Source organism: Desmodus rotundus, chromosome 3 (genome assembly GCF_022682495.2).
Source record: "Desmodus rotundus isolate HL8 chromosome 3, HLdesRot8A.1, whole genome shotgun sequence".
Classification (NCBI taxonomy): domain Eukaryota; kingdom Metazoa; phylum Chordata; class Mammalia; order Chiroptera; family Phyllostomidae; genus Desmodus; species Desmodus rotundus.
Genome location: NC_071389.1, coordinates 16,178,195 through 16,203,604, shown reverse-complemented (window position 1 = coordinate 16,203,604; position 25,410 = coordinate 16,178,195). Strand labels below are relative to the sequence as shown.

General features: G+C 50.4%; 1 protein-coding gene across 4 annotated transcripts in view; it reads right to left on the bottom strand.

The window, feature by feature from the left end:
* Positions 1-941: 941 nt before the first annotated feature.
* Positions 942-25,410, bottom strand: part of RPS6KA1 (ribosomal protein S6 kinase A1) — a 37,624-nt gene continuing 13,155 nt past the window's right edge. For 3 of the 4 annotated variants that reach the window (XM_053920252.1, XM_053920253.1, XM_024554420.3), the window contains 20 exons: positions 23,778-23,894; positions 23,440-23,521; positions 21,363-21,443; positions 21,117-21,196; positions 19,685-19,791; positions 18,915-18,952; positions 18,424-18,566; positions 17,947-18,017; positions 17,553-17,641; positions 16,517-16,581; positions 16,172-16,274; positions 14,568-14,698; positions 13,129-13,254; positions 12,830-12,919; positions 12,318-12,476; positions 3,966-4,127; positions 3,702-3,778; positions 3,299-3,416; positions 2,273-2,410; positions 942-1,895 (listed from right to left, as the gene is read on the bottom strand). In XM_053920252.1, coding sequence (XP_053776227.1) covers positions 1,773-1,895; positions 2,273-2,410; positions 3,299-3,416; positions 3,702-3,778; positions 3,966-4,127; positions 12,318-12,476; positions 12,830-12,919; positions 13,129-13,254; positions 14,568-14,698; positions 16,172-16,274; positions 16,517-16,581; positions 17,553-17,641; positions 17,947-18,017; positions 18,424-18,566; positions 18,915-18,952; positions 19,685-19,791; positions 21,117-21,196; positions 21,363-21,443; positions 23,440-23,521; positions 23,778-23,894 — 2,100 coding nt within the window. In that variant the 3' untranslated portion in view covers positions 942-1,772. Of the gene's footprint in view, positions 1,896-2,272; positions 2,411-3,298; positions 3,417-3,701; positions 3,779-3,965; positions 4,128-12,317; positions 12,477-12,829; positions 12,920-13,128; positions 13,255-14,567; positions 14,699-16,171; positions 16,275-16,516; positions 16,582-17,552; positions 17,642-17,946; positions 18,018-18,423; positions 18,567-18,914; positions 18,953-19,684; positions 19,792-21,116; positions 21,197-21,362; positions 21,444-23,439; positions 23,522-23,777; positions 23,895-24,730; positions 25,145-25,410 lie in introns of those variants that run through there. The other variant, XM_024554419.4, reaches the window with a different exon arrangement.

Sequence of the window (25,410 nt, the reverse complement as noted above, 5' to 3'; positions counted from 1 at the left end):
AGCTACTGCAGTAGCCACTGACCTGGTCTCCCTGCCTACCCTTTCTTCCCCATCAATTCTCTACCTATTAGTTAGAGTGATCTTTTAGAAATGTAAATCAAATCATGTCACTCTCCTGCTTCAGTTCTTTTAGTACTTGCATCTCATTTAGAATTAAACCTGAACCCCTTACCCAGGCCTACAAAGCCTAGCATGACTGGCCCTTGCCCTCCTTTCCAACTTCATCTTGTGCTGACCCCTGACCCTGACATCACAGCTACATCGGCTTCTCTTTTGGTTCTGAGCACACCCAGCTTGTTTTCTCCCTGAGGCCTTTGTCCCAACTCTGCCCTGTGCCTCCTGGTCTTTGCTGGCCTCTTTCCATCATTCAGATCTTAGTTTCTCGGTCATGTCCCCAGAGAGGTCTTTCCTGATTGCCCAATCTCTCACCCCAATTTAACTCTGCATATTCTATCAGTAGTTGAACTTGGTTTAGTAACTGTCTGGTTTCCCACTAAGAGGTAAGACCCATGAAAACAATGACCTTGTTTTCTACTGGGTTCATCACCAGTGTCTGAAGCAGGGCCAGAATAGGTACTCAAGAAAAATTTTCTTTCTTCTCTGAGACTCAGTTTTTCCATCTATAAAACAGGGATAATAATAGCATCTACCTCACAGGGTTAAGATTAAATGAGATACACGTAAGGCCCAGGCACAGTGCCTGGCACTTGGTCACTGGCGGCTAATGATTCCATTACTGTTAACAATAGCATAATGGAATCCCCTGGCAGGAATGTTAGCGCAGAGGTGGTGGGACTCCCACATGCTCCCCAAATGACTTGAGATGCAAGCACCTGGGCTAATCGGCCCTTGTCCATTCCTTGTCCATCTCTGCCAAAGTCCTTACTACCTGAGAGGAGAGAGAGGGCAAATTCAGGGATGAAAAGTGGAGGCAAGCATGCTTCAACTCAACTGTAAGTTTATTAGAAAGGCCATGAATAGATGAACCCTGAGTTACCAGCTGAGGAAAAAATGAAAAAAAGCCCCTGCCCCTCCTGGCCCACCCCAGAGGCCTCCTATGAACTCTGTCCTGTGGCAGACTCCAACAGAAGTCAGTTAAAAAGTGCATTCCGGATCCTCCTCTGGGAGCAGCCCAACTTAACTGCAGGGGACCCACTGGAGGGGCTGATGTGGATGCTGGTGCCTGGAGCTGGGAGCCATGGGGCCTTGGTCCTCTCCGCTAGCAGAAGTGGTTCCAGACCCCGCAGCAGAACAGTACAGAAAAGGAGCTGACCGGGGATAGAGCAAATTCTGCTAAACAACCAAGGGCTCTGGAGGTTGATGCTGGACTGACTTGGAGGTGGGTGCAGATGGCTACAGAAAGCCAATCATGGGGTTCCCAGGGTAGGACCCCAAAGCTGCTCTAAGGAGTCTCAGCCACAGAGAGCCCTAGTGTGACTCAGTGTCCCTCCTGGGGCTGCACTGGCTACTTCTGCTCCCAGAAAGGCAAATGGATCTTGTAGAAATCCATGGTGGTTGATGTCATTTTTCCTTAAAAAAGGTAAGAGTTCGTACAGTGAATTGATTTCAACCAGCAGAGCCTGAGCTGAGAAGAGTCTGTTCTTCGAAAGAAGGCACTTCTCACACCCTCACTGGGGTGATCTGGGCTGGCTGCTTCCTGGGCCCCTTGGGGCTCTGCTCCCTCTGGCCCTGTGACTCAGGCCTGCTCTCTCCGGGAAGTGTGCCGCCTCCACTGAGTTAGCACTGCCCTGCAGCCTGGATGCCCTGGCCTCTCACAGGGTGGTGGACGGCAGCTTCCTCACCCGCCGTTGGGCCAGGATCGATGACTCAATGGGCTTCAGCTGAGGGGTGGGCTTGGAGCTGTTGAGTGCAGAGTATGTAGCTGCCATGGCTCCCTGGGAGAGAAGGTAAGAAGTCAGTTCATAATGATGGAAAGTATAGGCAGGAGTGGGGACATTGTGTTCCATAGCCAGACCAGCTCCTCCCGGCATTCCACAGCCCACCCAGCCCCCTGTTAATGCAGCCTTGGCGGTCCTTCATGGTCATTAATCCTGTCTCCTACATCAGACTGAAAACTTCAGAGGTAAGGGGCTGTGTCCCCAGAAGACTGGAGGCCTGTGAGTATACTGTTGACACCACACTCAATTCTGCATGTTAGACTGGGGCTCCAGGACAGACAGACATGGCATCTCCTGGCTCTACCACCCCAAGTCCTTGACCATGGAACCTTGGCCTGGGCCTCTGGATGCCTAGGAGCCTGGGGTGGCCATACCTTCACAAGTTGTAGGTCCTGGTGGGACAGCTGGCTCTGGGGAAGTTTGTCTTTCTGGGTGATCCATGGGTGCTGCAGGACCTGCTTAGCTGTGAGGCGCTGGTGGGGATCCACATGCAGCATCTTGGATACCAGGTCCTGGGGACACAGCCAGCAAGGGGGTTGGTAATAGGGTCAGCAGGGGAGCAGACAGTTGTGTCTCACTGGTGGGAAATGGGCAAGGCATCCATTTCCCACCATCTCCTGCTGCCTAAACCCTCGCAGTAGCCTCTCCCTGGGACCCATTCCTCACACTGTTCCAGGGCTTCCCTGGGCACAGGACCTTCTTTGGGAGTTCTTCTTAGAACACCCTTTCCTTTCTCTTTCACCTTCTAGAAGCCATGCAGGAAGGTGAGAAGAATATAAGGTAGGGGGCCAGGCAGACTCAGGTTCAAAACCTGATACTCCTGCTCATCAACTGAGTATCCCGGGCCATTTACTTCAAATCTTTGAGCCTCAGTTTCCCCTCTGAGAAACAGAAATAACAACAATACCTGCCTCATAAGGCCGATGTAAGGTGGTACTATTCATTAAAGGCTCAACCTAGTGTCCAGCACAGAGGTTCCCATAACTGGAAACTTGCTAATACTGAAAGCACAAATGTACCCTCCTCAGAAAAGGCCTCTCTGCTTGGCATGGTCAGTAGCTCTGCTCTGTGCCTCCACTGCGCATGCTCCTGGCGAGGAAGACCCATCTCTCTCTGCTGCCTGGCATCTCTGTTCCCTGTATGCAAGCCTGTACCTCCCCCTACACTAATTCCCATAAGGCATAATCACATCCCTCTGTGCCCTGCAGGTCCAGCACATGGGAAGAGTCAGTCATTGATTATCCAGTTGTCCAGACAAGGTGAAGGGGCAGCCTGTCTGGGAATCTTCCACTTGGAGAAAGGAGATTTCAGGTCGCCTGTTCATAATTTGCTTGAAAACCCAGTGATGGTACCCTGCCTCCCCACCCAAAATGATCTGGGTCCAGGCCTCACAGACTAACCTTGGCTGTCTCTGAAACTGTGTTCCAATTTCCCCCACTGAGGGTAAACTTCCCACTGCCGATCCGGGTCAGGATTTCCTCTGGTGTGTCATTGGGTCCATTGGCAAATGGAGTGTATCTGGAGAAAAGTCCACTTAGTCTGAGTATAGCTTCTAGCCTCCATCCTGGGGCTAGAGGTAGGGGGCCATGTCTCCCCCTTCAGACTGGGTGCTCCCAAGGGAAGCATCTTTTTTTTTTTCCTCCAGGTGAAGCACACAAAGATAGGGCCATGTCCCCATTTTCAGACCTTCCTGAGGCAAGGCTAATTCTCTCCCATCAGACAAGCACCACCTCAGCCTGTACATTTGGGCTGGAGGAAGGGGCAAGTATATTGGGAGGAGGCCCAGGCCAGTGGGTCACTTACCCTGCCAGCATGGTATACAGCAGAATGCCCAGGCTCCAGATGTCACAGCCCTCATCATAGCCCTGGCGCTTCAGCACCTGGCAGGAAGGAAGACAGGACAGTGGTTAGTCTGAGGGACAGTGGCAAGTGGCCCTATATGCTTACCTGCTATCCCCCAAAGGGTAGGATATGGGTCCCAGCCATAAGTTTGATCCTCCCTTGGTACCGGGGCCAAGACCACACAGACTGTGCATCCTCACTTGCAGCTGAGGCCAGGCCACTCACCTCAGGTGCCACAAAGTTGGCAGTGTAGCAAGGTGTCATGAGGAGCCCATTCTCAGCCCGTAGCTGCTTGGCGAAGCCAAAGTCACAAATGCGCAGGCACTCGGGGTTCCCAGACTCATCCACGTACAGGATGTTGCTGGGCTTGAGGTCTCTGTGCACAACCTGGGGACAGAGAGCTGGTCAGTTTTCAATGTGGGCAGACTGCTATGGCTCAGATCAATGCCCAGGATGGGAGAGTTAGGAAGATGGGCCGAGAGAGTGGGAGAAAAGGAAACAGAATCTGAAAAAAGGGGAAGAGGCTGAAATGGGGCGTTTAATGCTGCTGGTACTGCCCACTGGAAATCTCCATGTCATTGTCTACGGGCCAGCTCTAATGTCACCTGTCCACACTCAGCTCCTTATTTCTCCCCTCAAATCTGTTCGTTACACAATCATACCTCATGGGAACTCCATCCTTCCAGTTGCTTGGGTCAAAATCTTAAGAGGAATCCTTGTTTTCTCATATTCCTCAACCCATCTATCAGCAAGCTCTGTTGGCTCTACCATTAAAATAGATCCAGAACCCAACCACTTCTCAGCCCCTCTACTGGCAGCACTCTGATCCCAGGCCCTCCATCCCACCCGTGGATTTCGCCATACAGCTCATAATTCGTCTTCCTGCTTCACCCTCCCCTCCTACAGTCTTTTCTAAACACAGCAACCAGAGCAATCCTGTTAAATGTAAGATCGCTTCACCCCAGCTAGAAACCCTCTAAGGCTTCCCCTCTTAAGAGGAAAAGTCCTTACCATGGCCTAAGGGGCACCACATGATCTCTCCCCTCTTCCTCACCCATATCTCTTGCACTCTCTGCTTTAGTCTTCTTTGCTCTTCCTCCCACATGCCAAGCATACTTCTGCCTCCAGGCCACCTTCTCAAAGACTCTTCTATCAGGCATCTTACCTGGCTCATTCTCTGTTTCTTTTAGGTCTCCGCTTGTACCTATCAGTGAGATCTGGACCACTCCATATAAAATAGCAACCACCAAGCCGTGCTCTTTGGTTTCCTTCCCCTGCTTTACTTTAATTCATAGCATTTACCATCATTTGACATAATATTTACTTAATTGTTTTCTGAATCTACCTTACTAGAGTGTAAGCTCCATGAGAGTTTTGGTCACTGCTATATCCCAGCCTTTAAAAAGTTCCTACCACATAGTAGATATTCAATAAATATCTGTTGAATGAATGAATGAATGACACTTACTATTGAGGCCTTAAGCAAATGACTTTTCTCTACCCCCCATTTGCTTAGCTGTAAACTGAGGGGGCTGGATCACTTCACTTTTCATCCTCCCCACTCCCTCTGTACGATTCTATTCAGCCACTCCTCTATCACCTAATTATCAACAACTCAGGTCTCTGGCCTGGATCTTTCCTGAGTGTAGGCTCCTATAGCTGCTTACCAGATGGCAACCACTGAATATTCCACAGACCCTCCTCATATCTAACACAACCCAGACTAAATTCATATTCACACTCCTGCTCCCGCTCCCGTGAGCTAATGGAACCTTCCTAGGCATCGCTGAAAATCTTCAATGCCTCTCTTTACCTACAAAATAAAACCCAAAGTCCCCATCCTGGGGTGGGAGGCTAAGCTCATTGTACACTGTATCCCTCAAATGTCCCGAGCTCAGGCCTGTGGGGGCTCCTTAGGCCATAAACAGCCCCATTTGTCTGTGAAATGCCTGCTCACTTCCAGCACTTAGCACAGGGCCTAGCACAGAGCAAGTGCTAAGTGAACTCTGCTCAGCGAATGAATGAATCACACCTCTGAAACACATAAACCCTTGGGGGTTAGATGCACCAAGTCTTGTAGATTAGTTGGCTTTATAAGATGGTCCTTTCATAGTCTCAACTGAGTCCTGAACCCTGTAGCACAGGAGTCCCCAAGCCCCAGTTAGGAACTGGCCACAAAGCAGGAGGTGAGTGGTGGGCGAGCCTGTTAGGGATGGAAAAATTGTCTTCCATGCAAATGGTCGCTGGTACCAAAAAGTCTGGGGACCGCTGGTCTAGCAGATGTCACAGGGTGGGCAGGTTGGAGAGTAAATATGACCCAGGATAGTCCACCTCTACAGAGAGAGAAATGTGTCAGTGAGATGAGGAGAAAGGGCTACACTGGCAGGGTTATCCTGGCGATGCTGTGAATTGCATCCACGCTGCAGGGAAGCGCCTTCCTGGGCAATGCCTGACTAGCCTCTGGGGCTTTCTCCTTCTGGACCAAAGGACAAGCCCAGGCCCTTGAGAATGTAGACTCTTCTCTTTTCCCTGCAGAGGGCGCAGCCAAGCTTACCAGATGTCAGAGATGCTCAGCTTGGCTGAGGACATCAACCATGCTGGACAAATGATCTTTCTGGTTTACAAAGTACTTTCCCAACCACGCTCTCTTTCGGACACATTTTACCTTGGTAGGTGTGCAGTGCGGGGACTGCAGGCTCTATTTTACAGAGAAGGAAACCAAGGCAATGAGAGAATTGACTTACTTGTGTAAGTAAGAAGCAGAGGTAAGACTTGATCCCAGCTCTGACCTTAATTCCAGTCTTTCTAGTTTAGTAGCACAGAGGACACTTTTGGGAAACGGGGATATGAAAGTTTTCAACACAATACAGAGAAACAACAAATTCCTACAGGGAACTGCAGCTCACCATGGCAGGTAGCCCCATAAGTGATTGACACCTGTCCCCTAGGTTATATATGGGGGAAGGGGGGAGTATATTCTCACATCTCACTACTCTGAAAGTGCAGTAGGCTGGGCAAACAGTGAGTGAAGCCAGGCTGAGTGAGAGCCATACCAACAAGTCTAAAGGGGTATCTGTTACTTATTCCAGCTTACAGTCACCATGTTAAAACTCAGACCTAGGTTCTACAAGCAGCCACATTACCAAACCAAAGCAAACTCCAAACAGAAAAACACCCCATATCTTGTAGGCCAAATGCAGACACTGAGTCAACAGGCAGAGTTGTGATTTCAGGCAAGACTCAGGCATGCCAGGGTGTGAATCCTGGGTTTACCAGATATAGCTGTGTGACCTTGGGCATGTCACTTAACCTCTCTTGCCCTTGGTTTTCTCACTTGTAAAGTGGGGCTGGTAATAGTGCTCAGCCCCCAGGGTTTCAGGAACACATGAGTTGTTTACCAGGAATATTTAGCAGAAGGCTTGGGAAATGGCAGCTGCTGTCATAGTAGCCCCAGCACTCCCTGGGGCTGAGCCCCACCATCACGATGAATGTTAAGATACAGTGACTGCTTGCCAAGTGTACTTAAAAATTAGAGGGTAAGAAGGACAGGTGCTGTCCACAGCAGCATCTGATCACACACAGTTAGGAGCGTAGACTCTGGAACCATATTAGCTGTAAGACTTTTACTTAAGCTCCCAGAGCCTCAGTACCCTCCCTTATAAAATGAACATAATGACAATACCTGTTTCATAGGTTCATTGGAACAATGAAATGAGTTTGAATGTAAGTGCTTACAACTCTGTCTGGCCTGTGCAAAGTGCTATATAGTGCCAGCTGTCTCTAGCAGCAACAGCATCTCTGTCATCACCAGCATCATTGGAGGATGTGCACTGAGGTGCCCATGACCAGCCAGAAAATAAAAAGATGACCTTCTTTTATGTGAATCATCTGTTAAACAGAGAAGGCAAGGTGTGACTTTCTACTGCGTTCTCCAACAGGCTGTCCCTGGCATGCTGGGGCCCTTACAGAAACAATATGAGGGAAGCTAGAGACTTAAAAGGGTTCCACATGTTAAATAAAGAACTCTTGCAAAAGAGGATGAAAAAGACAGACACCCAGTTTTCAAAGATGAACAAAGGACTTGAACAGGCATTTCATAAAAGAGGCTGTCCAAAGGCGATAAACACGAAGAGGTGCTCAACTTCACTAAGCCATCAGGGAAATGCAAATTAAAACCACTATGAGATACCACCCCACATCTACCAGAATGGCTATGATTAAAAAGATGGAAAAATAACAAGTTTTGGCGAGTACAAGAACTCTCACATGCTTCTGGTGAAGTATAAATTGGTAAAACTTTGGAAAACTGTTTGGCAACATCTACTAAAGATTAACATACACATATACTGTGACACAGCAATTCCAGTGCTCGGTGTACACCCAACATTAAAATGTACATATGTTCACCAAAAACAAATACTAGAATGTCACAACAGCATTACTTGTCATAGTCACAAACTGGTTAGTAACAACCCAATGTCTACTAACAGTAGAATGGACAATTAAATTGTGGCCTATTCACCCTGGCTGGTATGGCTCAGTGGACTGAGTACCGGCTTGCTAATCAAAGGATCACCGGTTCGATTCCCAGTCAGGGCACATGCCTGGGTTGCAGGCCGGGTCCCCAGTTGGGGGCGTGCAAGAGGCAACCACACATCGATGTTTCTGTCCCTCTTTCTCTCTTCCTTCCCCTCTCTCTAAAAATAAATAAATCTTTTTTTTAAAAAAAAACCTGTGGTCTGTTCATACAGTAGAAATTACACAACATCAAGAATGAAAAAACTACAGCTATACTACAATGTGGATTTCAGAGAATGTTGAGTGGCAAAAGTCAGACAGATATAAAAGAGCATGTTTGTAAAAAAAATTTAAAGATACAAACAATTAATCTAAGCTATTAGAAGTTAGCTTAGACCTGGGTGGTGTGGCTCAGAGGATTGAATGCAGGCCTGTGAACCAAAGGGTCACTGGTTCGAGTCCCAGTCTAGGGCACATGCCTAGGTTGCAGGCCAGGGCCCCAGTAGGGGGCGTGTGAGAGGCAACCACACATTGATGTTTCTCTCCCTTTCTTTCTCCCTCCCTTCCCCTCTCTACAAATAAATAAATAAAATCTTTAAAAGAAAAGTTAGCTTAGAATGATTATTTGGGAGGGAGCAGGGACAGACAGGAAGGAGTACAAGGGGATTTGGGGAAACCAGAAATATTTCATGCCTTGATATGGGTTCTGGTTATATTGGTGTATTCGCTTTTTGAAATTTATTGACTTGTGCATAGTGATTATGTTTAAATGATCCTTCAATAAAAAGATATAGGAGATCTCAGTAGACCCTGCTCCCACTTACCCTCTTCCCATCCCTTGGTTCATATGGGAGTACTAACTTCTAGACCACTGATACTGCCAGTGTATAATAAGCCCAGAGAATCTCCCTCCATATTTGGACTCAACAAAAGCTTCCCATTTCCTCATCATCTGCCCCTGGTTTTTGGAAAGGGCCAGAAGCTTTGGAGACCCATAGACTCCTGGCTTTGAGAAAGAGACAATTTTTTCCCATAACACCCCCACCAAGTGGTGGTCTGTACTTGGAGCTAGTGGAGGAGCCCACTGCTTTGGGAGCAGTTTCCACTCTAGAAAGTCCTTCCTTGTTCTGACTCACTGAAAGTCACTGCTTCAGCCCTGTCTTCTAAATCTTCTTGGGGGTAACTGTAGTACCTACCTGAGAACAAAACAGGAAAAGGAAACACATTTACCGTCTGACCTGACATATTTAAATATTAGTTTGTTGAACCTGGCCATTTCAAAAAACCAAAACCACTTCAAACATGACCATAACAGTACATGTGGTAACCAAACTGAAGTTCTGATTATGAGTTAAAATTCTTTTTCACAAAAGCATCCCCCCTAATAAGTGAGACAGAATCAGACACTAACATCTTTTGCAGACCCTAATAACTGATTCAGGCAAAGACCCTAAGGGGATGAAATCGTTCTGTAAGATGTAGTGGAGGATCTTTACCATCAGTCCCACCCACTGCCGGCCACCTGTTCACCCATCCATGGACTGCTACCACCTGACACGATCGATCGCTGACTAATGGGGGCAACGTGACACGGCACTCAAGGATGTCGTACGAAGTACACCGCACATCCCCTGAAGTAGTCTTTAGCTCCTCCCGCTCAAAAAGAAGCTAGAGCTGAATCTAAGTGAGATGTTAGAGCATTGAAGTTTACAGAAAGTACAGGTAATAGAGAAACAGTTAAAATGAAGCCATGAGGAAGCAGACACATTCCGCATAAGAGCTGATCTCTTCAATAAGACGGTGGCATAAGGCCCTGGCCCGTGTGGCTCAGCTGACTGGAGCATTGTCCCATAAACCAAAAGCTCATGGGTTCAGTTCCTGGTTGGGGGCACACGTCTAGGTTGCAGGTTCAGTCCCTGGTTGAGGCGCGTGCCAGAGACAACTGATCAACGTTTCTCTCCCTCTCTCCCTCCCTTCCTCTCTCTCTAGAGTCAATAAGCATATCCTTGGATGAGGATAAAATATAAAATAAATAAATAAAAATAAATTTTAAAAAAAGGTGAGGTTTTACTCCGGAGGTTACATGGGTGCCCACATTTAACAAAACTCATCAAATTGTATACTTAAGATCTACTGTGTGCAAATTTTACTGCAATTTTAGAAAAGAGACTTAAGGACTATAATGAGCGAATAAAGGGTGTGAACCTTGCAGAGACTCATTCCAACAAACCAATCGCAAAGAGATATTTTTGAATGCATAATCAATAGGGGAATGTGTCTACTGATGGGATATTATATGAAAACAAGTAACAATTAATTTTGTTAGGTGTTATGAAAGAAAATGTTTGCTTTCTTTAGAGTTACAGATATATAAGAAAGATGCCATGAGGTCTGAGATATGCTTTAAAATACTTTAATTATACATATTTATAGTCAAGGGTCATAAAGTTTGCAAATTCCTTTCAAATATACCCATAAAAAATTTTTTTTGTGTGTATATATATATATATATAGAGAGAGAGAGAGAGACAGACAGACAGACAGAGAGACAAAGAAACAAAGCAAATGTGGCAGGCTGTGAAGACTTGGTGAATCTAGGAGGTAAATGATTTTCACTGTATCATTCTTTTCATTTTTTTTACAGGTTTGAGCTTTTTTGTCAATAAAAAGTTGGGGAAAATACATCAGCAACAAGAAAGAAAAAGAAAGAGAAGAAGGGAAGGAGGGGAGAAAGGGAGAAAGAAAGAGGGAAGGAAGGGTAAGAAAAATCTTGGTAATTCTTGAATCCAAGTGATGGGGATCTGGGGGTTCATCATCTATTCTTCTAGTTTTGTTTAACCTTGAAATTTTTCATAATAAAAAGTTAATTTTAGCCCTGGCTGATGTGGCCCAGTGGACTGAGTGCTGACCTGTGAACCAAAGGGTCACCGGTTCAATTCCCAGTCAGGGCACATGACTGGGTTACAGGCCAGGTGCCCAGTAGGGGGCACGAGAGAGGAAACCATGCACTGATATTGCCCTCTCTTTCTCCCTCCCTCCCCCTCTCTCTAAATAAATAAATAAATAAAATCTTTTAAAACAAAAAGTTAATTTTTTAAAAAGGCATAACAACAATCTGGTCCTACTTCCCCCTAATGTTTCTGTGGCATCTTCCACTGGCCTGCACTGGACCATGGTGCTTTTCCAGTGCAGCACCTCACTGCATCCCTCCTCCCTGGGTGGAGGTCTTGTTATTGAAGTTTGTAGATGACAGGTGAGAGAGTATCAGAGAGGTAAGGCTTTCCCAACCTCTCACGCAGGACTTGAATACAGCCAGTCGGATTCCAGAGCCTACTACATTCTTAACCCCCAAAATGTCTGACTGGAAGCCCTTAACACATCATCTCCTCCAGAAACTCATGCTAACTCTGTTTTGGCTTCAATACACTATAAGGAAATTTTCCACTTCTGCCTTGTGCAATGATAAAGGCCAAGTTCTACTGTTTGGACATGCTCTTCTTCTGTAGCACCTGTTGTATTTCCAGCATTTCCTCCTGCATCTACTTCCTCTGTCCTAGCAGCTGAACTCACAGCCAAATTCACCTCCCCGAAGCACTGAGTGCCCCACAGTGACCCTGCTGTTTCCTAACTCAAAAACCCACTTTCCGCCTGTAGCTGCCCATTCAAATTCCTCAGTCACACATCCCGGCTCAATTCTTCCCTGGCTGTGTTATCTTGGGCAAGTAACCTCACATCTCTGAGCCTCAGTCTTCTTATCTATAAAGTGGGCCAATAACAGCACCATAGTTTTATGAAAATCAATTGAGATTTGTAAGGAAAGAACGTAGCAGGTGCCTGGCACATAGTAGGTACTGAATAAATGTTCCTTTTCACAATTTGGCCTTGACTTTTCCTTCCTTCCTCCCTCCTTTCCATTCATCCTTCCACTCACCCACCATTCACCCTTAGCCCCTCCTCTGTCTGGTTGTTGAAGACTGCCACTGCCTGGGCCAGTCCACAGCTCCTGCGTTCTGCTGATGGTATGATCCTCCCACTCAGTGCCTCCTACGCCAGACTTACCCCCTGGGAGTGCAGGTACTCTACAGTCTTGCTGATGGTGTGCAGGACAAAACTGGCCTCCCTCTCTGAGAAGAATTTCTGCCGTAAGATCTTGTCCAGCAGCTCCCCACCCCGCATCAGCTCTGTCACCAGGTACACGTGTTTGCCATCATCATACACCTGCCAAAGACATTACCATCAGGTCCCTCCCCTCAATGTCAGGCCTGGGCCCCTTGGTTACCAGTTCACCAGGCCAGGAAGAATGATACGAGCTCGGGCATGAGATCTGCTCTGTGCTTCAGTGGCTCTGGTGGAGCCTTCGCATGTCTGAGCCCTTGTCTTCCCTTGACAGGAGGATGGTGGTACTTGTCCCCTGATGGGGGCCTCCTGGGGTGCCGCCAGACCAGAGGCACCAGGGTCCTCCCCCTCCCATGAGCAGAGGAAGATCAGGAGTCAAAGGAATGGCAGCCCTGAGACAAATCCTAGAGTCGAGTGCCTTAGTCTCTACCCCATTTTCCCTCACTATCACTCACATCTTTTAGAGTGATGATATTGGGGTGCTGCCCATACCGCAGAAGAATCTCAATCTCTTCTGAGGGATCCCGCTTGCTCTTGTCGATGACCTGAGGAAAAGGGTGCAGTGACAGAGTCAGGAAAACAGTCTCCAGAGTCCCTCCCTGACACGGAGCCCACACTGCAGGCCTAGGGTCCAGCCACATACCTTCATGTATCCACAGAGCCTCAGGCATCAACCCTCCTTGCCAAAGAGCAAAGACTACATTGGCTTCCCCCCAGCCCTGGAGCCACGGCAGATGCGTGGTTAAAGGCCCACCTTGACAGCATACTCCATGTTGGTGGCCTTGTGGACACAGCGCTTGCACACGGAATAGGAGCCCACACCAATCGTCTCCTTTACCACGTAGCCATCACTAAAAACCAGGTTCTTCCCGTGTAGTTGCTGCAGAGACCAAAAGGTGGGGCTGACCCTCTGCTTTAGAATGCAGGGAAAGTTTGCTAGCACCCAAGGCCCTGGCTCAATGGAGATGGCACTAGGCAGGAACCAGGTGGCCTGGGGTAGAATGCTGGCTGTGTGACCTTCGGTAAGGATCTGCCCTTCTCTGGACCTGTATGATGGACACACTTGCTGGCTCCCACCCTGCAGTCAGAGGGAAGTGAAGTGGGCAGGCTTGAGGGGGACACAGGAACCCTGAGCTAGGTCCCAGCTGTCACTTACTGTGGCCTTGGGCAAGTTGCCTTCCCTTTCTTGGGTGTCACAACCTAACTCATAAGGTGTCTCAAGGTCCTGAGACATGAACAATAGCCAATGCTTCTATAATGCCTAGTGTGTGGCAGGCACTATTCTAAGCACTTTCTATCAGGTAACCACATGTCCCACAGACAGCCCTGATTTATGCCTGTTGCTCTCACGTCCAGTTTGGTTTAACATTTATCCCGGACAAAGATGTTCAAGTTGAGCCCTGGCCGGGTGGCTCAGTTGGTTGGAGCATCGTCCCATGCACCAAAGGGTTGCAGGGTCAGTCCTGGGTCAGGGCACGTACCTAGGCTGCAGATTTGATCCCTGGTCCGGGTGTGTACGGGAGGCAACAGATCAATGTTTCTCTTTCACATCGATGTTTCTCTTTCTCTCTCTCTCTTTCCCCCCTCTCTCTAAAATCAATGGAAGTATCCTCAGGTATGGATCAAAAAAATTCCCAGCTGGATAATTACAGTCACGTTAACTTTATCACATTAACTTATATAATCCTCACAACCTATGGAAAATTTTTATCATCACCCTCATTTACAGATGAGGAAACTGAGGCACCAGGAGGGTAAGTGTCTCAATCAAAGTCCCTCACCTTAGAAGCTCTGAATCCAGGCAATGAGCTCCAGAGTCTATATCCTTGCTGCTCAATTCTAAATTTTCCACAGAGCCAGGGAAGGTGAAAATGGGGGAAAGGTGTGAGGAGACATGAGCCCCTGCTACCCACCCCTGCTGGGAACTTGACAGCCACCCCCCAGCACCACCAACCTGGGCACCCTCTTGCACTTAACCAGGCTCTACAAGGTTCCTGGATGTGTCAGAAAATTTACATCCATGTTGTCATTCCTGTTTTAAAATGGGGAAACTGAGGTCCAAGGAGGTTTGGAGGTAGCAATCAGGGTTTGAACTCAGGCCTGTCCAACTCCAGAGCGTGTGTTCTCAGTCATGCTCCCTGTAGCTTCCAGGTGGAAAAGGACAACTGGGCAGCAATTTCCTGGACCCCTCACCTGTACCACTGAGTGCAGTGGTGCCTGCATGGTCCGAGGCTTGCTGTCATCCTCCATCAGACCGGTGGCCACGAAGCTGAAGCCACGGAACAGCTGATGGGCACCAGCGCTGGGGGGGATGCCTGGGGAATCTACAGGGGTAGGAAAGGGATGTAAGCCTGAGGATGTCCCCTTAATCCCGAGGTAGCCCAGCAATGGGTGACTACAGGGCCCCTGGGTTAGCCTCAGCAGCTGGCCATAGTGGGAATTTGGGCAGGACCCCTCAGCCCAGCCCTTAACTAGCCCATCGGTTCATGTGTGTTTCGACCAGCCCAGCCCTGATACATAAGAATAAAAGACCCCACATCCAGGGTCCAGCCCAGGCCAAGAAACTTCATCCCTTCCTGGATGCCTCCTCCTGGCCTCCCTGCCTCAGGTCTCCTCCTTTAGATCCATCCTCCGTGCAGCAGCCAGAGAGATGGTTCCAACCACAAATCGATCCCTGTACCCTTCAAACGTTCCCCTCTGCCCACAGGAAAGCGTCCAACTCCTCAGTCTGACAACTGAGGTCCTTGTGATCTTAGCCTCCTCTCCCTTGGACTTCTCAGATCCTTAAAGGAGACCCTGAGCCACTGCACATGCTGTTCCCTCTCACTAGGTAATTCACCGCTTGTCTATCCTTTGAGGCTCAGCTCACCCACTCTTTCCTCTGAGAGGCCTTGCCTGAGGTTGCTCCTCCAGCCCCTTGCCCCTATTACGCTGTGCTTGTCACACTGCCCAGTAGCTATTTTCATATCTCTTCCCCACTACAGCCTGGGCCATATGAAGGCAGGGCCTGAGTCTGCCTTGTTCACCATCAATCCCACCATGGCTGGCACACAGAAGGGACCAGATACATATCTGTCAGATAAGTGAAGAAATATGTGACAAAAGGCTTGGAGAAGTGCTAGTTCCCTGTCATCAGACATTTGCAAGCCGCAGTGAGAAAAGCACCCATTCTGCTGAAACCTTCCTCTCTAGGAGACCTTCCAGAACTAACTCTCCACGCGCCCCCCCCCCAAAAAAAACTGGCCAAAACGTCAAGATTTACCAAGCTTCCTCCCAGAAGCCCCTTCCTTGGCTTCTTAGAAGGAAAAAAGGGACTGAGTGAGTGTAGGCTGAGCCCATATTCCAGGTGAGCACACTGAGGCCTGGCATTAGAGTAGCTAGAGCAGTTTCCCACACTTGCCCCTGACCTGTGGACGCTGTCACCTCTGCTCTGCCAGATCATCTTCACCTCATTTTTGCTGGGTCAGATTCTTTACCCCTGACGTGAATGTGAGCCTGATGTTTTTGGTCTTTCCAGTGGGCTGGAAGATGCCTGGGGCAGGGGTCCTGACTTTTCTATTGTGGCCTTAACCACCCACTCACCCCCACCCCCTCACCCAGACACAAAGAGCCCACAGAGCCCCCAAGTGGGAGGGTCAGGCAGAACAAGATGGGGACAAAGAGTCAAGAGACCCACCCATCTGTCTGCCCACACACCTGGGCCTGCCAGAGTCCTAGCCACCCCTGCATCCCAAGGTGCCCCCGACTCCCTGCTTCCCTCCTATACCAGCCCAAGACAAATCAGACAAGGAATGCACCCTTGGGTGTACGGGATGTGAACTCAGTGTCAAAGTAGAAGGTGTCATCAGGTTGCGCCACGGCTGGCTTGAAGGGTGGCTTGATCTCACGACGATACAGCTTCTGCAAAGTGCAATGGGCATTCAGTTCACCACAGCACCCCCACAGCCTGTCAGAAGCCCCACGAAGGAGGGGGTGATAGGCTTGGAGCAGTCTACGCAGACAGGGGCACAATTGCTTGCCCCCCGAAGGCCAGCCCTTGACTCACAGGCCATGCTATCACTCCATTTCACACCTAAGGCCTTCATCAGTAGCAGCCCCTCCCCCCACAACTGAAACCCTGATGGGGTGACAGACACACTCACATTCCAGTCAATGGTGGAGTAGAAGACATGCCGCTTGATTTCCTCTGCGCCATCAGGGCCAGACCCTGAAAGAGCCCACATGAGGGGTCTGCTGATGGTTCGAACTCTAGACACCACCGAGCAGCTGCACTGGTCTGAGACCAGCAGCTGGAGCAGCCCACTGGGAGCAAGGGAAAAGGCTTATCCTGCCCCAAATCCACCCAGCCATCACTCTAAGGTCTTTTGGCCACTCAGCAGTTTCCACTTTCTGGGGCCTCTTATCATCAAGCTCCAACATACTGATGAACGAAGGCAGGCTCAGAGAGATTAAGCGATGTGTCCAAGGCCACACAGGACAGAGCCTGAACTTGTTCCATGATATGTTGAGGGCCTCTACCTCCCATGCCAGGCCTCATCTCTGTTATTCTTATCCCACTGCCCCTGTCAGTCACCAGACAGGCTCTCTTTCCATTTAACCCCAAGGACCTGGTTCATGGTGTTCAGGTGAACCCAGGAGCCAAGACACTGAGCAACTAGTACACACCAGACACATTCATGTGATTTCATTTAATCAACAAAGCTTGAGATTGAGATCATCCTACCCCACAAAGATGAGGACCTGGTGCACCGGGAGGTGAAGTCAACTGCCTTGGGTCACTTAGTTCACAAATGGCACTCATTCATTCAACAAATATTTATGGAGGGACTACTGTATGCCAAGCAGTGGGGGGACCTGACATGGGTCTGGGACTGGGACCTGAGCCTTCTCACTTCTGAGCTCATGCTCTTCCTCTTGTGCCAGCAGCCTTGGCAGAGGAGCTATATGAGGGCCTCTGTCCTTGTCCCCAGGGGAAGTGGGGATGACTCAGTTCCTGCCCTCCCCCCCACACACAGGTCACCCCACTGCCCCAAACACCACACATGGAGCCAGAAAGCAGGATGGCCAGCGGCATTGTCTGCCCACACAAAGGACAACAGTCCCTTTCAGCCCCAGATGTGGCCCCGTGGCCCGGGCTGCAGCTGTATTCCGCTCCCCTCCCGAGCTGGGGTTGCTTACCGAGCCGATTTGCAGGATTCCGCTTGAACAGGGCCCGCAGGAGGCTCTGGGCTTCCGTGCTCAGAAACTGGGGCATGCCTAGCTTTGCCCTGAAACAGCCCCCGGGTCTCATCAGGGCCAAGCTCTGCCCCTGAGACCCCCTTTCCCCTCCCACTTCTGTCCAGGTCTAGTTTCCAGCTCAGTCCAGACAAGCCATCTACTAACTCACCTTCTGGGATTCCCCTCCCACAGGCCCTGGTGGATGAACAAGGGGCCCTAGAATGCAAAATGCTTCACCCAGAGAAGTGTCCCATTATTGGAGGAATCTGAGGCAGATATAGGGTATTATTCTGGCCACTCAACTAGGGCCAGGAGTGAGGGGGCCCTGAAGTGTCAGGGAGGAGCTGGTGCTTACTTGAGAATCAGTGTCATGGTCTCCTTTCGGTCCTTCCCCTGGAAGGGCAGGGAGCCTGTCAGCATCTCAAACTGCAGAAGACAAGGGTCTATTCAGGCTCTGGTCCCCATCTTTTATGCCCCCCACCTCCTTCCACCCAGGCCACTCAGCTTCATTCCCAGGATTCTTGCTGGCCTGTTGGAGGTTCACCTGAATCAAGAATTATGATTCCCTCTCCCCCCTGTTAGAACACCAGGAGTAGTAAGTAATAAGGGCCCAAAGTTGGGGAGGGGACCAGTCCTAGGCTGGGGGATCCCCAGGTGGGTACAAGCCTGGAATTCTTCCAAAGAAGGAAACTGCAGCTGGGTGGAAAGTGAGGCCAGCCTGGCTATGAGAGGACAAGAGAGCCTTAGAGACCATCAGTCCCCTGACTGTACACACGAGGAAACTGAGGCCTGAGGCCTGGTTTGGATACTTTACCCCTGCCTGGGCACTCACCATCAACACTCCATAGGACCACCAATCTGCACTGTGGGTGTGGCCCTGGCGGTTGACGACCTCAGGGGCCATGTACTCCACTGTCCCACAGAAGGAATAGGCCTTCTTCTCGTGGTCAATGGCCTCCTTGCTCAGGCCAAAGTCTGCGGCAAAGAGGGGAAGAGGACACATCTTCAGGACCCCCCAACCTTCTTTGCCACCACGCCCTGCACAACCAGCCTCCCTGCCCAGAGGCCTGAGGGCACTACCCCTAGGACATTCAGGAGTAAACTGAGACCCAGAGAGGCTAGGTAACTGGCACAAGGTTACACAATGGGAAGCTGGGGTTCAAACCCAGGCTATTCCAAGTCTGGGGCCTCAGCTTTTGACCACTTCTGAGTACCCGGCACAGACTCTCAGGAAGAACGGATCCCTCAGCACTCAGCCACAGCCCGTCAAGAGCCCATCCTGCCCTTTCCTGGGACTGCAGGGAGTGGGTGCCCTTCACTCACCGGTGAGTTTGATGTGGCCCTCCTCATCCAGAAGGATGCTGTAATGGAGAGAGGGGAGTCAGGGCCCCTCAGCTGTGGCTCCTTGATGGGTTTTAGTGACACCATGGGGGCTGTGGGGGTCGGCCCAGCCCAGAGAAGGTGATCCACCTGGATGCATCTAGTGAACGGGTGTGTGAAGCAGGGTGGTGGCAGTGTCATGCAGGAGTACTGGCTACCTTGTTTGCTAACCTTTGAAATACTGTGTGAGGTAGGTACTATTATAGCCGTATTTTAACAATGGGGAAACTAAGGCTCTAGGAGGTTAAGGAACTCCCATTGGTAATGGAGCTAGTAGGTGGTGGGGACAAGGTTTGAATTCAAGGCTAACTCTAAAGTCAGATCTCCTTCCAGCTTAGCACCTGCCCCTGGCTCCCAAGTTACCATTTAAGGACATTTACATGTTAAGGACAATTGTAGGGAGGTCATATCAAGGAATGACTTTTAAAATGGTAGCATCTCAGGTGTCATACTACATTAGCAAAAAGGTAGGCAACACATGTTCATGGAGTTTCCTGGCCCTTGGTAATGGTAACACTAGTGATTAGGCAGTCCCCCAAGGTGAGCCTGCCACCACCACTTCACCGTACCCACCCATTCATGGGGCAGCCCAAGAAATTTTCTTGGGGAGAGTCAGAATCACCCTCATTGGTGCACCCCTGTCCTAGAAGAGGCCCCAGGGCCTGCCTCTGCACTCCCCAGGGAGGCCGGGGTGAGGCTGGAGCTTCACTCACTTCTCAGGCTTGAGGTCTCTGTAAATGATGCCCAGGCTATGCAGGTGGTCTAGGCCCAAAGCCAGTTCAGCCAGGTAAAACTTCACGTCCTCCTCTGTGAACATAACCTGCAACAGGTGGGAGGAGGCTTCAGCTGGCATTGCCTCTTCTTCAGGAGCTGGGGCACCGGGCAGTCAGCAGCTTCCTGGTCCTGAGGGTCCAACTTGAGGAAGACCCTTAGAGACTCCATTGTCAACCACCCTACTCTTATAAAAGGGTTTGAGGTGTGAAATGACTAATATATGTGTCACTCGTTGTGGCAATGCTTGCAAATAGCTAAAGGTTGGAAACAGCCCAAGGACTGAGGAGTAGAAGATGGAAATAACTGCCTCTCCCTGCATGACGGAGCGTTAGGCAGCCATAAACTACAGAAAGGAGTTTCCCCACGTTCTGGTGTGGACTGATCGCTCAGGTGTACTGCCTTGAAAAAAAGCATGGTACAGAACAGTATCATAGAATAGTACTTTTTATGCAAAAATGTGGGGGTTGGGCCCTGGCTGGTGTGGCTCAGTGGACTGAGTGCCAGCCTGTGAACCAAAAGGTTTCCAGTTTGATTCTCAGTCAGGGCACATGCCTGGGTTGTGGGCCAGGTCTCCAGTTAGCAGTGTGCAAGAGGCAACCAGTTGATGTATCCCTTGCACGTCACTGTTGCTCTCCCTCTCGTTCTCCCTCCCCTCCCACCCCTCTAAAAATTAATAAATAAAATCTTTTTAAAAAATGTGGGGGTTGGGATTCAGAACATATACAAGAATGGTGTATATTTCCAAAGAGACACGGGAAGCTTAAACAAGAAACCAATAAAAATGTTTACCTATGTGGGGGCAGAGGGGACTGGGGTGGGCTGAAGACATCTCAATGATCTTTTTCAATCTTAAAAGTGTATTACCTATTCAAACATTAAAATAGCATTTAAAATTTTCTTTAAAAGTTCAGTTCTCTTCTAAAGTTTGAATTGTATTAATGGTGTCACTTTTATATCTAGCTCAAATTCTTTTAGGTCAGTTAAAAATCCTTTTGATTAACACATGGGACATAACATTAAAGTATGAAGCTTTCCCGGTGGACTTGGGCTTCTCCCCATCCTCATGGCCCTGCCCCAGGAAGCCCTGGAAGAATGGAGGTGCAGAGGTGATAGCCACCCTTAGCTCCAGCATCACAGTGGCACCAGATCCAAGGCCTGATCCTCCTTAACCCATCGTAGGGGAAAATCTCAAAGGCTTTGAGAGTGTGAACCCTGTCCCAGGGTAGGTTCCTGGGTCAGGGACTGCTACACAGGCCTGGGTGGTTCCAGGTCCAGGCCACAGTGGACATGTCCTTCACAGGGCCCTGGGATGGGAGGAATTGTCCTTCCAACTTCATCTTGGGGCCCTCTGGTAGTAGGGTGCCACCTCACCTCTTTGGAGAGCCGTGTGAAGAGGTCCCCGCCACGTAGGAAGTCCAGAATAAGGTAGAGCTTGCCCTCGGTCTGGAAGGCTGAGGAGAGGGGAAAAGGCAATGGTAGGGCCAGCTGGTCCCTGACCCTCTGTCTACAGTTCCCTTAGCCTGCCAGGTGGGCAACGTACAGGGAAGATAGCAGCCCATAAGCAAGGGCAAAGGCTGGCAGGTAGGGTGGTAGCTCAGGGGGGGTCTGCGGTCTCACCGTAGTGCAGCTTCACCACAAATGGGTGGTTTACATCAGCCAGGATGTCTCTCTCCATCTTGGTCCGAACGCGGTCACGCACTGGCCAGAGGAGAAAGGAGGTCATCAAGACTCTGGTCACTACCAAGCCCCGGCTAAGAAGAGTTCTCTTTTGCATCTGCTCCTCACACTTCATAGTAGTGCCCAGGGCTGGGCCCTTGGTGCCTGCCCATCCCTCTGGCCCCATCTCAGGCTGTTTAGCCCAGTCAGTCTGAACAACCTGTTCTTCTATCTGCCCTCAGCATTTGCCCCTTGGGCTCCCCAAGACACCTTAACAAGCCCTCTCTCCATCTGGCATAAAAATCCCCAATGCCAGTCTGGAGGCTGGTGAGAACAGTCACTTAGGGAGCTACTTATAAAGGCAGATTCCTGGGGCGTCAAATTCAGACTCATAGGTCTGAGTAGACATACTTTTTTTTTTTTTAAAGAATAAAAGTCCCATCCTGACTGGTGTGGCTCAGTTGGTTGGAGCGTTGTCCTGAAAACCAAAGGGTCACAGGTTTGATTCCCAGTCAGGGCACTTGCCTGGGTTGCAGGTTTGGTCCCTGGTCAAGATGTGTACAAGAGGCCAGCAAACGATGTTTCTCTCTCACATTGATGTTTCTTTCCCTCTGTTTCGCCCTCCCTTCCCCTCTCCCTAAAAATAAATTAAAATATTAAAAAAAATAATAATAAGTCCCTAAGCAAGTCTGATCATCAGCGGTTCCTTCTTTAACTTAGTTTAGGCCTCACCTCCTCCAGGAAGTCTTCTTAACCCTGCCTAGCTAAGTTAGGGCCCTTTCCTCTACAGTGCTCTGCTTCTCCCTCTATTTTAATGTTTTTGTTCCCTCACCAAACATGTCAGGGACCATGCTGGAGTTAACTATTCCAGTCCCTGTTTCCCAAATACTGTATGCCTTACGTTTTCAAACCACCCCTACGATTTTGCCCGGCAAACAGCTCCTCCTTCCTGGGGTACCATCCCTTTCCTATTTTCAGTCTGGAGAACTCCCAACTCGTCCTGCAAGGCATTGCTTGACTGGTTACTCCTTCTGTGAGCCTATCCCCTGGGAGTCTGCACCCTCTCTTCCCCAGGGCTTCCCAGTCACAGCACCGACTGCACTGCAGTGCAGGGTCCGCTCAGCTTTTCCAGTCCCAGCCTGGGAGCCCTTCAAAGCAGGGACCAAGTCTTTTCATCTTTCTCTTCCCTGTGGCTCCCATCATCACTCCTGGGGAATGACTCCCACCCCTAGCAGTCTGGCCTTGGGAAATCAACGCTACCTTACCCCACAGACAGCCCTTCGTGGGCCTATTCTCAGCCATCCCTTACCCTGCACCCCACCTTATCGAGAAGACAGGGTCCATTCAGAAGAATGGACCTATAACATCCCCAAGGCCAATATTTCCAATTTTCCTCACCTCACCCCAGCCCAGGCCCACTCTACCTGGTCCAGTGGCTCTACTTGGCTCCCAGGCTAGTTAGAGTCACTGCCCAGCCCAGAGACTACTACCAACTACCCCCATGACCTTCCTAAGTCCTGGAATTATAGGCCTGGGCTTGGACTCCCTTCTGAACTTCTTTGCCATCCACCTCCGTAGCCCTGCTTTGAGTCACCCTCTCCTACCTGCCCAGATGCCCCACGTTCTTCTCTACCCTGAGAGTTCTCCCTCAGACTCTTCTAACATCATGAAACACTATGCTGCTGACTGCAGGCCTCTGCCCAAGCAACCTGATACCTGATGGTCCCCACCACAAACACATATCCTCCTTCCAGACATTCACCTTCAGCTACAGTCATTGGCACTTGGTGTGGGGAGTGGGGGTGGGGATGCAATTAACCCCAGAAGTCTTTTCTTCTGAATGGACCCTGTCTTTACGATAAGGTGGGGTGCAGAGTAAGGGGTGGCTGAGAACAGGCGTATTTCTTCACCTTCAGACCAGGAGCTCCTGGAGACAGAGCTATCTCCTCTATCAGACACAAGGCCCTGGAGAGCCAGGCTGTCCCCCTTGATCCTGTGCCCAGCCTGGGCTCTGCATGTGGAAGTGCCCTCCACTCACCTTTCAGTGTTGCCTTTTTCAGTACCTTCATGGCATACAGGTGCCCACTGTCAGGCCGTGTCACCTTCCGCACCAGGAAGACCTGAGAAGGCAGTTGGAGAAAAAGCAGGAGAAGCTAGGGTGGGGGCTGAGCCCACCCGCTCCTATCCTCCAGGTCCCAGAATGACCTCTAACTTCTCTGCGTCCCACGTTGACCTTTGTCCTCCCTGGGGACTAAGGTGACCTCTGGTCCTACCCTCAGACCCTTGCCCTCTGATCCTTTGAACCCTAAGGTGTCCCCTCACTCCCATCTCTGACATGACCAGTGCTGCCCTCCCAGCTGTGGGCTGAGGACTCACTTTGCCGAAGGATCCCTGGCCCAGAACCTTGAGCAGCTCAAAATGGGATGGATCGGCCTTCTCAGAGCCAGCCTTGACATGATGCGTGATGGAGATCTCCTTGAGGACACCCTCATCCTGATGGAGGGATAGAGCTGGTGAGCGTGGTGAGCCCCATCCGGGCCAGCATGGGGCATGTCCCCCTTCCAAGTCCACTCCCACCAGACATCAGTAGACAGGGAGGGCCCTACAGGCCCTGACACGGACAGCCTCCAAGTTCATCAATACCAAAGGACTTCAAAGGCCAGGGAGGGTCAAACTATCAAGGTGCCAGGTCAGGTGAGGCACTGCTCCTATTGCTCCAGCCTGTTTGGGCCCAAGGGGACGTGCAGACACAGCCAGGCTGGCCAGGCTGAGCCAACCGCAGTCACAGGCTGAGGCCCAGAGACCTGCCTCAGGTCCTCCCCTCCCCCTGCTGTAAAGGTTTTGGTTTTGCCACAATAGGAAGTAGGGCTTGTTCTCATATTGGGGAGGCAGAGCTGGGTTTTTGTTCCTGGATAGGATGGATGACAGGATCCCTCCAGCCAAAAGGACGGGGCTGAGATGCATATAGACCCACAAGTCACCTGAGACTCCCCCACCAACTGAGTAAGTGCCAGTCTGGGATGGGCAGGAGCTAAGGCCAAAGACTCAATGCCTCACCCTCCAAAAGTTCCTTCATACAAATCTACTAGAAATCCCTCACCAGGTCGTAGTTGTTCTAGGACCCCTCTACCCTCCCTCCAATCTGTCCATGTTATCCAGAGCCCTGAATTGCCTCTTTACCTCCCCAGGAAGCAAGTCTGGGCAGAGTCCAGCCACTCAGCAGGGCCAGGTCTGGACTAGGAGAGCCCAAAGCCAGCTGAGGCCAAACTGGCTGCCCAGGCACCTGCTCCAAGGGCCACAGCCAGGCCAACTCATCTGGGCACACTTACCGAGTCCCGCCTGGGGCCAGAGCCAGGGCCAGGGGCAGGCAGAGAGATCTGGCTGATCCTGGGCCGCTGCTTCCTGGGCAGCCAGGGGAGCAGGGCCCAGAGCCGCAGACGGGGCGGCTTGGGATCCTGCTCCATCCGCCTGGCAGGGCCAAGGCACCATGGCAGGAGCAGGCAGCCTCCGGGGCTGCCTCAGAGGTGGCCAGGCCCAAGGCGGATGTGCAGGTTGAGGGCGGGGGCTGGGCTCAGGCCACCAATCACTCAGGGCCTGTGGTTTCCTCGCTCCAGGCCTACACCCTTACCACGTTCCCTTCCTCTCTCTTCACCCTCCCCATAGCCTGAGGGCTGCCCTCTGGCCCTCCACCCCCATCCTCCCTGTGGGCCTGCAAAGGGAAAGCCCCAAGCCAACTCAGCTGCTGAGGAGCAGATAGGTACCCAACAGGCAGAGACAGGCACCCAACATGCAGAAAGAGATAAAGAGGAACGCCCAACAGGCAGAGGCAGGCACCCAACATGTAAAGGCAGATAAAGAGGAACATCCAGTATGTAGAGGCAGGCACCCAACAGGTGAAAACTGATGAATGTGGGCAGAGGTAGAGGCCGGAGGGCACACATGCCCAAAGGGCAGGAATGGATAGAGACACGGACCTGATAGGCAGAAGAAGAACATATATCCAACATGC